Below are 12,077 nucleotides of genomic sequence, written 5' to 3'. Positions count from 1 at the left end.
AACCTCTGGCTCAAAGGGTTAGCCATTTTTCATGAAGGCTTTTTTTTTTTTTTTCTTTAGAGGGATGAGGGAGATTTGGGCATGTTTGAAGGCAGGGAGCAGCTAGTAAGGGAGAGAATGAAGATGAGAAAACTTTCTGGTTATTAGTATAATAATTTTGTATTTTAACATAAGCTTATATCTTTAAAAACATTTTATTTTTCTGCAGGAAAACAAAGAAACAGACTGGAGCCTATGGACACCATATTTGTTAAGCAAGTTAAAGAAGGAGGACCTGCTTTTGAAGCTGGATTATGCACAGGTACTCTAATTCTGTTTTATATTACACTACCTGAGGCTCACACCTGAGGCTGTTTTTCATTTTATTTGTTTCCCATTTCATTTTCCATGTAGTCCCCCTTTGTCTAATTTTCACCCTATTTCTTTACCCATTCTCAGAATCTTAAGAGTTGAGAGTATCTCAGAAAACCATCTGTCTACTTTGTCTAAAAATAGAACAAGAATACTTTTTATATTATATTTAACAATGCAGCCTTTACTTAGAGCCTCCTAGTGTAATTGTTAAAATGAATGGTTTGGCTAAATATATGAAAATTATAAATCTTTTATTTACAAAAGAAGTTGAAAGAGTGGAAGTAGAGAAATACAAAAGGATAGAGAAGACATTAACCTATCTTAACTAAATATTGTTCCAGTGCTTGACTCAGCCAGGACTTATTAACCTTCAACTGGAATTAAACTCTCTCCAGAAGACAGGAATGGAAAGCCAGCTCTCCACTCACCCAAGTTCCCTCCAAGAGGCAGGTCAAGACAATGACTTGAGCTCAAGGTGACTCCTGAGGCTGACTTTCTTCTTTGAGCTGATCTTCTTAAAGCCAACTTCTTTCTTGGAGTTGACTCTCTTCTTGGAGTCCACCTCCCTAGCCTCAGAAATTCAGGGCCTTTTATAGTGGCTTCTTGTCTCCCCTTCTCTTCTCAGGGGCCAATCACAGCTTCTAAATAATCTAGCACTGACCAGGGGGCAGTATTTGTGGGAAACAGTTCAGGCCTTCTGAAGGGGTGAATACTCATTGAAAGGGTTCACAGTTTCTCAGGGTGTGAACTCTTAAAAGAATTCACAAGTTTCTGACTGAGTTAGGAAAAAAGGGTAGAGCCAGGTATCTTGCTGGCTTTCTCACCTAGCACTAAGTAGGGTGTGAATTCACTAAGTGGTTTGCTCCACCTAATTCAAGCTTGTACTTAAGTTAGTGGTAACCAAAGTGTTGGCTCCAACTAGGCAAAGAGAATAATAGATTCCCTTTCACAAGTGTGAACTCAAAGGGAACCAAGAATTCCCTTTTATACTAGTGAGGGGTAATTTACTTCATAAGGCAATTTACCTAATGGGGCAATCCATCTGACCTTTGGGATTATTCTAATATGAAGGGTATCTCAAAAGTTTTAGTGCCATTATAAAGCACTTTTTTATTATTATGAAAGCAAGGCACTAAGACTTTTGAGACCCATGTGTATAGTCAAAAGTTCTCTGAAGTTGGAGCCAAGAAGGCCTATGTATGAATCCTGCTTGATACTAGACTATGATCTTGAGCAAGTAGGGAAGTGACTTAAAAGTTTCTAAGCCTCATTTTCCTCATCTACAAAACGGAGATAATAATAGTATTGGTCTTACACAATTGTTCTGAATGTTTAAATTACATAATGTACATAAAATTACTTTGTTAACCCCTGAAGTCTGTAAATGTGAGCTATTACTATTTTTATTTTAATTCATCCACTTCGATTATACTATAAAAAATTGAAATAGAATTGAATGATAAATATAGATAATGTCTGTGGTTGCTATTTTGTAGGGAAAACACACTTAGTGTTTAAAATTATGACATTCTGCCATCAAGAAATGCTTTATAGCCAGAATTAGCTAGAAATTTCCTACAGTCTTCCATTGCCTTTTGTAAAGAATAGTATTTTAAACTTTTTAATATTCAAATAATAACTGTATTGAATAATATTAAAGATGATTATCTGGTTCAAATTTATAAAATGAAATCTTTTTTCCTAGCAAAGTTCATGGAATCTCTGAAATCTTTCCATAGACTTTTTGGGTATCTATGGTCCCCAGGCAAAGATTTCCAATATCTGTTTATATGGAAATCACTAGAGGTTGAAAAGATGACATAGGGGACATTATAAAGAACACATTTAGAAAAAAACAACTTTTTAATTTTTTTCTCTAATTTTAGCAATAACCTAGATATACTATTTCTTATCAAGTCATTTCAACCCTCCCTATGCATGACCTATCTAATCAAGTGCCATCTTAGTTTTTTTCTTGGCAAATAATTTAACCCATATAAATTTGTCTTCTCAACCACGAGCACACTTGTCTTTAGACACACAAAGCAAGACTCTATAGTCAGCTGTAGGCATTTACCACATCGGACATGTATTAGGAAAAGTAGCATGACTCAGAGCTAGTGTTGACCTTGGAGCCATGAAAGCCAGGGTTGTGACTGCATTACCAGGACTTACTAGCTGTATATCTGTCTATGGGCAAGTCACTTAAAGTCTTTGGCCTTCAGTTTTCATTATCTGTAAAAAAATGGGGATGGTGGTAATAATACTACTCATAGGGCTATTGTCAGGCTCAAATTAAATAATACAGGTACAGACCTTAAATCATATATGAATGTGAGTGATTACTAAGTAGAGAGTCAGGTGAAAAAAAGGTAACTAAAGTAAACCCAGCTGGGCCATTAAAAGAAACAAGGGTCAATATATTGCTTGTACTTTCCATATGGTTTTGGGTTTTATAACAGTAGTAATAAGGTAAATTGGAGGAAATGGAGTGGATCCATTCATTTGCAGCTGCTTTTCCTTCTCCCATGTCAGTGTAACAGTGGCCATTTAGTGAGAGGTGACAGATGCCTATAAAGCCAACAACTATTCCACTACGACTTCTTTATTTTTATTGGTATAAATGACTTCATATAAGAAAGACACTGCTACATAGACTAATGAAGAAATACTACCTCATAAGATACACCAAGACATTTTTTCCTTCAGGAATTTTCATGCTTTTTCTTCACTTTTCCTTACAGGTGATCGTATTATAAAAGTCAATGGAGAAAGTGTTATTGGAAAGACCTATTCCCAAGTAATTGCTTTAATTCAGAACAGGTAAGATATTTGAATAATGTTCAATGAGTTTATATTTCACAGTTCAATTCAGTGGAATAATCTTTATGTGGGCAGCGAGGTGGCTCAGGGTAGATAGGCCAGGCTCTGACTAGAGTCAGGAAGATTCACTTTCCTGAGTTCAAACCTGGCCTCAGACACTTGTAAGCTGTGTGACTCTGGGCAAGTCACTCAACCTTCTTTGCCTCTATTTTTTCATCTGTAAAATGAATTAAGAGAAGGAAATGGCAAACCACTCCAGAATATTTTCCAACAAAATCTCCAACAGGTTCACCAAGAGTTGGACTCAATTGAAAATTAAGCAACAAGAAATCTTCATAAAGTATTGCATTACTCTTGGGAGTCAATGTGATAAGGATGTGAGATTTTATGTGGTTAAGCATTTGTGAGTTGCTAGAAGCCAAGTTTACTTGGACATGATTTAAGCGCCTGTTCCTGGCTTCATTAGAACCACTTTCTTGGGTTTGTAGATCACAAAGTTGCAGGTTTTCTGAATGTTTCCTTCTTTGTTCATTTGATTAATAGGATGATTAAAATGGTTTTACATTATGATGTCTTAGTATATAATTCTAACAAATATTAGTTTACTCCACATTATATATCTGTGGGTTGGTTATACGCTCTCCAGATTCCTTATGATGACCCAGGGTTGTCCTTCTGCCTGTCTTCTTCCCTTGCTACTACCTCCAGGCAGACAGTAAAGCTCCATCAATTAGAGCCAAGGTAGAGGTGGTGAGACAAAGGTGCACAATTCAGTGAAGTGTGAGGATGCATGTATTTAGCCATGTTTGAAATTTTGTATTGTAAGAAATTCCCCCTAGTTTTACAGATGAAATGCAGAAAAGCCATTAATTGCCTGTGGTTATATTGCAAATTACTAGTAGAATCAGAACTAGAGCCCAGGTTTCCTGGTTTTTAGTCTAGTGTTCTTTCTATTGAACTATTCTACTTCTCAGCTACAAAGTAATTTTTCAGTTATATTATCTTAGCTATAACTGTTTTCTTCTTTATTAGTATAAGTGATTATATTGATTATAGTAAGATCGAATAACTTCTTTTCTAATTGCTCAAATTATTTCTATTAAGAACTAACTTTTGTCAAATCTAGCCTCAGACACATCCCAGCTGTGTGACCCTGGGCAAGTCACTAACCCCCCACCTCCACCTCCCCCCCCCTTCCCGTCCCCTTCCCCCCGTTGCCCAGCCCTCACCTCTCTTCTGCAAGGTAGAAGGTAAGGGTTTAAAAAAAAAAAAGAACTAACTTTTGACAATAAAGACAAAATAAATTAAGAAAAATTCATATATGTATTTATTGTATATATACACATACCCTCACAAAGCATACTCATGTATTTTAAATACTGTGGGCTTAGCATTTAATTTTCAAGTAAGTTGAGCACAAAGTACACACAGTATAGTGTATAACTGTAAATAGCATAGTTAAGATCCAAGGCCTAATCACATTAATGACTTAGCAATTTAAAAAAAACAAAAAACTTTAACATGGTATGATGATGACACATTGACATTCAAGAATATACCCTAATGCCCATAGTTAAGTAAGGAAGAGATTCTGTGATAGTACAGAGCCTGTATTTTGGTTTTAGATGCTCCGGGTAATGGTACCAATTTGAACATAATGCCTCAGAAGGTTGAGGCAGTGGGAGAAGCTGCCAAGCTTTTTTATCTAAGATAATTGGGATGTGTTTTGTTTGTGGATATTTTTATGCCTTTAATTGTAAGTGAACTGTTAAAAACACCTTTAAAAATTCATCCAAATATCTATCATCCTCTTATGGTTTGTTTTCCTTTAAATACACATTAATTTGTTCTCACTTTTGATGTGTTTAATCTTTGGGAGTACTTTAATTGTTCAGAATGATAATATTAATTTTTAAACAAAAAACTTTTTGGGAAAATAGAGAAATACTATGTTTTCACATTCCATTTTTTAAAAATTGTGTTCCTTTTGTCTGCAGTTGGTAGCAAATGGATAATGGAGCATAATGCCATTGAGATTCTGCAGTCTATTAATGTAAAAATGTATCCTTGCAGAAGAATTTATCTCATCAGTATGTATTATCTACTGACACTAAGCTACTAAAATAAAACCCCTTGCATACTTTTATTCCTGTTCAAACCAATGGCTCTACTTAGCTTACCATTCTTTTTGCATTTATAGCTTGGACAAAAAATAATGCCAATAAAATATAGATTCTAAGTCTTAATATATCATGACTGAATTACAGAAATTATTCTTAATGCCTTCAGGTTAGGTTTAGAAACACTGGCTATGCTCAGTCTACATGTTGTTTTTCAGACACCAAGTTTCACTCTGACTTACTTATCCTGAGCCTTTTTTTTTTAAGATAGAAAAAAATGTATGTTTTTATTAGCCTTTTCAGCATCAAAATGAAGTAAGATCTTATTAAACTCTAAAACATGAACAGTTTTTCATTAATTTTGTATAATTTGAAATTATTACAGAGTAAGTAAATCCATTCATGGCAGCAGATATAGTTTCCTTTTCTCTTGATGAATGAATTTTTCATTTAACAAATTGATCTTTGAAATATTGAATTTGAATACAGAAAAGAAGATTTCTAAATATGACGATTTTAAAGACTACCCTGATTCTCTTTCTTTGATATTTAGCTTTTTACAAAAATCTTGTAATGTATTCTCTGATCTGAAACGAAATAAGAACGCATTCTGTTTACTATGAATTCTTGTTTCATCTTTTTAGTTTAATTAACATTTCTAATGCCTCAGTTAATGTTTTTAAGTAAACTTGGGGTATGCATATTTTAAAAAAGGATTCCTTATTAGAAGTGATAAGATCAAAACTCAGGCAGTTAGTCCTATTTAAAAGCTAAACATAATTTTTCATATTCTAAATCTTTTGGATTTGAAAAGTAATGATTTTAACAAACCATTTAAGCCTTAAGTGATTTCGTGAACATTTCTGAATTGACTGACCTCTGGCCTCCCCTATATATTTACTTCTCTCCTAAAAATAATAATAAAAAAATTATATTTAATTTCAGTGATACCACATTGGAACTTAGTGTTATGCCAAAAGATGAAGACATACTTCAAGTGGTAAGTTTTCTTTACTCAATTATAAGACAATCATATTTTTAAACCAAGTCTGTTTGTAATAGAGACATCCTTTTTCCTGACCAAAGTGGATCAAATCTGTATAAGAAGAGTCTAGGCCAAATTTTTCTAAGTTGTATTATGCTTCTGCCAGCCTTGATTGATTGAAGGAAATAAGACCCCCAAGTGGTCAAAGAAAGCAACATACATCATGGTTCTACTTGCAGTTTGTTCTCAATAATTCAATTCAGCAGTATTGATTAAGCACTTGCTTCATGCCAATACTATGTGAAAATTAGACACAAAAACTAATGGCAAAGTTCTGACCTTCTTGCAAGCGTAAGGACTAGAACCGTAGCTAATACTTCTGTAGTGCTTGCCAAGAAATGTTCTTGCCTTCAGTATAATTAATTTACTTATTCTTAAATCTGCAACCATTCAAGGTAAATCATCTTACAGTGAAATGTGAAATTTATGTTAAAACTTATTTTAGGTGGAGTCTGGAGATAAAGTTGTATTCTCAGACTGTAGTTATAGTGCAAAGTGTATGTTCATTATAATAGAGAAAGTAAAAGTTAAATAGAATTTTTCATTTTTTTCTCAATACAATATTACTAAAGCAAAAATGAAGATGTCAATTTTTTCTTCTTTTTTTATGGTTTAGCTGCAGAATAAAAGTAATTGAGCAACAGATGGAAAGAAATGGTTCAAAACCATTGCGATAAATATAAAAAATAATATGACACAAAATACAATTTCTTTACCTATCAACTAAATGTTTTTGTATGTTCATAATCAAATAAACAAAGAAAAGTAAACCATGTAGCTATTAAAACAAGGAGGAAAATGTCTGATCAAAATTCAGAGAATCAAAATTTGTTAATTAATTTAAACCATTATATAAATTTGAAAAAATTTTAAAGTATAGTATAATAGTAATACTGTTTCTAAACAAAACTACATATTCATTATTAGTGTTTCCCAATAAATTGGACATTTCCACCATGGTGCTATGTAAGAGACAATAGTAATTTAAAAAAATTGTGATACAGAATTTCAAGGTAAATTATAAAGGTCATCTAGTTCAACCCTTTTTATTTTGTGGTTGAGGAAATTGAAGTTCATGAAAGTCATAGGATCATAGCTTTAAAAATGGATTAAGCAATTTACCCAAGTTCAAATCTGATAGTATTAGACAGGCAGGATTAGAATCTAGGTCCTTTGACTACAAAAACAGTTCTTTTCCCACTGATTAGGTAAGGCTATATAAATGTTACCAAGAGGAGCTTTAGTTTGAGCCTGCCTTAGAAAAATAATGCCTGTAACATTCTGATTTAGATAATAGTGAACTTAATTCTCTGACTGGAGAATAGTACTTACTTAAAATCTTATGGAGACTCCCAAAAGCCTTCCTCTGCTACTGTTTCCCATGTACACAGTTCCATTTGAGAACTTGTAATAGGAAGATTCCAATTGTCCACAACATGTAACATTTTCCCAGGCATAGACGCATGGTATATTCACAAGTCCACTTCACTCACACATCTTCATGATGCTCAAGAATGTTCAATCAAGTCTATAGCTGTGGAGACCAAACATTATGAAAGAAAAAAATCTTTCAGGGTAAAGAAGGCACTTCTTGGATCCCTGCTTACAATCTGAAGTCTAAAAAGATTAATGAATATAACAGACTGAAATTTCTTCTCATTTTTAGAGGTGATCATGTCTATGTCAGGACATTGTACCTTGAATTAGACTTAAGAAATGTAAAAAATTGCTAATATATCATTCTGATTGACAAAGAGAAACAAGCTTTTTAGTGTAGTAGATGGATTAATTTAATTAATAGTGTGATTTAAGTGGGGGAGAATGTCGATCAATTTTTCTCACTCAATTTTATTAAATACAAGGAAAAAACAAAATAAAAAACATTGAAAAAAGAAAGGAAAATTTAATCAGAGTTTAAATTACTTGAACCTGAAGATATCATAAGTACTCATTAGTGTATGCATATTAAGGCTACTTCTTACCCACAAATAATGTGACTGAGACTTAGTTTCATTTGTAGTTTTAGAGTATCACGATTTAGAACTATGAGACAAAGTAATCACTTTTGAATATAATCTATAGTAGTATCATATAGAAATGATTTGTCTCAAATAGTTTTCAATTTTGCAGAAATGGTGTTGAGCTATTTCTATCAAAGACATATGTTTAAAAATGCTAAAAAGAAAACTCCCATCTTTAAATTCCACCCTCATGTTCAGCTGAATCTACTCTAACTTAATGAAGAGATCTGAGTAGTGTAAGAAAAAAACATGTTGTAATTCATATTTTGTATAAACTGTCCAGAACTGGACTTTGTGTAGAGATGGGACATTCTTCAAACATTAAATGAAATTTCTGATATTCTTTAATAATAAAAAATGTTACAAACAAATGAATTTCTCTTTCAAAGAGGTATTCTGGTGTAATGAGAAACATACTTAGAGTCACTAAGCCCTGGTGACCATAGTGATGCATGCAACTTAACTTCTCATTTCCCTCAGTTGGATTTACACAATTAGTCCATCTGCATTGGCAAAGAGATTGTCTTTATCTTGAGTTCCACATGCCAGTGAAATCAAAACTCTGAGCTGCTCTTTCCCCCAAACCTCTCTCCTCCCAAATTGTGCTTTTTAAAAAACTTTTACTTTCTGTCTCAGAATAACTACTGTGTATTTGGTTCTAAGGCAGAAGAGAGGTAAGAGCTAGGTAATGAGGGGAACTAAGTGATTTGCCTAGAGTCACACAGGTGGGAAGTGTCTGAGGCCAGATTTGAACCGAGGACACCCAATCTCTAGGCCTGGCTACCAAATTGCTTTTGAGCAGCTGTTTTTCTAAGTTCAAATCATTAAATGCAGGCATTAAAGATCTGTTAGGATCTTTTAAGTGGTCCTGATGCCCTAAAACATATTATGCATAAATATTTTTAGTTTTACTTTAGTTTTGTTTTTTAACTGGGGATTTCAGGTCTTTATGTAAAAGTATTAGCACCAACAGATACCACCCTAGTACAACTATCAATAATATGGAAATAGGTCTTGATCAATGACAAAATGAAGAAACCAAATGTGTGTCGGCTATAGGGCGGGGGGGGGTGTTAGTGGGGAGAGAGTAAGAACATGAATCATGTAACCATGGAAAAATTTTTTTTCTAAAAAATTAAATAAAAATAAAAGTATTAGCAATCTAATGACCATAATAAAGGTTGTTGACTGAAGGAAAACTTTCATCAGAAGATGGGTGCAGTATGAATGTAAAGAATGGGCTACCTGACCTGAAAACTTTAGAAAGAACATGGAGAGGGGCCTATCTGTAAGACATAGAATACAAAATTTAATTATGTCAAAATATAAATATAGTTATCAGTCAGAAAGCATTTAAGTGTCTATTCTGTGCCAGGCATAGTACTAGATAAATAGGTACAAATGGAGATACCTATAAAATAAATAATCATTTTGTCCCCAAAGAATTTTTCCCCTAGAGGGGAGACAACATGTACATATAAATATGTACAAAATTAATACAAAATAAATAAACAGTTGGGGAAAGAGGGCCCTGACTGATAGGAAATCAGGAAGGGCTTTGAAGGAAGCAAAGGATTCAAGGATTCTATAAGGCACAAAGATGGAAGATACGATAATGAGTACGTGGCAAGAAATGTCATAGTAAATGGAGGACAATGGTAAAAAACATATTTATTATTATTTTAACCCTCTGCATATGGGTAAAATGACCATTAAGTCAAATAATGAACTATGATGGATTATGTGGACTATTACAGTTCTATTTAGATAACAGGGAATGGAAGAGTAGAATCTTCTGAATCTAAAACGATTGCCTCAACAATTACTTTTTAAAATGCGTATTGATGAGCTAGAGCTACAAATTCTGACTTAACATTAGGCCGCAGGGACTAAAACTCAAGTTTGAATTTATTGGTTGTGTTTAGAAAAGGGAGCTGTGGAAAATTTTGGGGACAATATTTAAAAAGCTCAGAGAGAAGTACAATTAATCTGGTTTCTATAGAGAACATCTTTTTTTAAAACTCCCTTTTATTTAAACTAAGGGAGAGTTAAGTATTAATTTTATTGAGCTATGTATTGCTTTGTTTTCATCTTTGTTATAAAATTTAAATATATTAAACTAATTTCATTACTTATGTTGCTTTTTAAACTATTAGGAAAGTATATAAGGTGTATGAATACTCTTTTTATTTCCATATATGCTAGCAGTTGTGAATTAGATCCCATCATATGATCGAAATATCCTTTCTATGACTTCTCTAACAAATTAGGTCTCAATTGACTCAGACAATTTTTATGGTAAATGCTTAGTGACCGATGTGTTTTTTAAATCATCTTCATTGTGAACTCCTTTTGTGTGAATATTATTCAGAATTTTTTTAAAATTATGTCTGTGTCAGAACTTATTCTTTTGATGAGCACATTGACTAATAAAGCCTCTTTCCCATCACATGTTTGTAAATGCATTTGTTTTGCTTTTAAAATAAGGATGTATATATACATGGTTTAAATTGAGAAACATAATATGAACATAAATTTTCATTTGTTTGTAAGGCATATTTTCTTGGCAGTTTTTGACTAGTGATTTAAAATCTTGTAGAATATACCAAAATAGGCTATGGAAATCAAATTAGGCTTATTCATTCTATTATCACTTATTAAGAACTTAGTATGTGCATGTTACCTAGTTAACTGCATGGAGAGCTGAAAGAATTAATAATAATAGGATTTATGCCCTAGCAGGGGATTTGAGACAGGTAACATATAAAATGGATAAAGTATAAGTGACTAAGAAAACTATAAGATGCCAAAAGAGATCAGATTAAGGAGAGAGAGTTTTCTCAACAGTCTTAGCTTAGAAGAGGAGAGACTAAATGTGAGAATTGTAGGAGTTTCTTTCTTACCTTGTAAATCACTATCAGTTGCTTGATATTACTTAGGTATTTTAAATAAGATGCTTAAAAGTATAAGAACTACCACCAATAGTAGTACCATAACTGTTCATTGTAGAAGACCAATGATAAAACCAACTATTCATTACAGGAAAGTGATGGATTTAGAGTATGGAAGGTGGCATACATTTGTGTTTGGTACACCATTGAAGGAATTTGTTTTGCTTGACTTTGCATATTTTTAAAAAAGAAATTTGGGTTTTTCCTCCCAGTGGGGTGAGAGTGGAAGAAAGAAAATTTATTTCTCCTAATTAAAAAAGAGATGTTGAGGAATACTACAGATGTAAAATATCATTTGAACTTTCAAATGAGATCACTGTATTATTAATTTTATTTAACTATTTTGCTTTGTTATAAGATATGGAGAGACCTTTTAAAGTAGAGGAGTAATTAGAATTTTTTTTGCTACCAACTTTTCATGTTAGTTAAGACTGATTATTTTGCTTTAAACAATCGTTTACAAAGAAATAAGGCTATTTTTTTTGATGTACAATTTTAGTCAGTTACTACTGATCACTGTCCATATTTAATATTATATTCAATTAGCCAGCCCTTAACAAATTTCCAGATGGAGATTATAGTTGAAAGTCTTTAACTGCTTGTTATGATAGATTTGGTTTGTGTTTTATTCCCCTGCCATATTAAATTGTTACAAATGCAATTTAAGTAAGAAGTTGTTACTACATTTTTATTATTAAGGTTTTAGTTTTTAAAACATGGCCATTAACACTTACTGAATTTAAATGATAAAGAAAATTTCAGA

General features: G+C 32.7%; 1 protein-coding gene across 2 annotated transcripts in view; it reads left to right on the top strand.

Moving 5' to 3' along the window:
* The first annotated feature begins 208 nt into the window (after positions 1-208).
* The window catches only part of ARHGAP21 (Rho GTPase activating protein 21), a 61,790-nt gene continuing 49,921 nt past the window's right edge, over positions 209-12,077 (top strand). For both annotated transcript variants that reach the window (XM_044679529.1, XM_044679530.1), the window contains exons 1-3: positions 209-301; positions 3,099-3,177; positions 6,243-6,297. In XM_044679529.1, coding sequence (XP_044535464.1) covers positions 235-301; positions 3,099-3,177; positions 6,243-6,297 — 201 coding nt within the window. In that variant the 5' untranslated portion in view covers positions 209-234. The remainder of the gene's footprint in view (positions 302-3,098; positions 3,178-6,242; positions 6,298-12,077) is intronic.

Source organism: Gracilinanus agilis, chromosome 5, assembly GCF_016433145.1.
Source record: "Gracilinanus agilis isolate LMUSP501 chromosome 5, AgileGrace, whole genome shotgun sequence".
Taxonomy (NCBI): Eukaryota; Metazoa; Chordata; class Mammalia; order Didelphimorphia; family Didelphidae; genus Gracilinanus; species Gracilinanus agilis.
The sequence above is the reverse complement of the archived record's forward strand: the minus strand, read 5'-3'. Positions and strand labels throughout refer to the sequence as shown.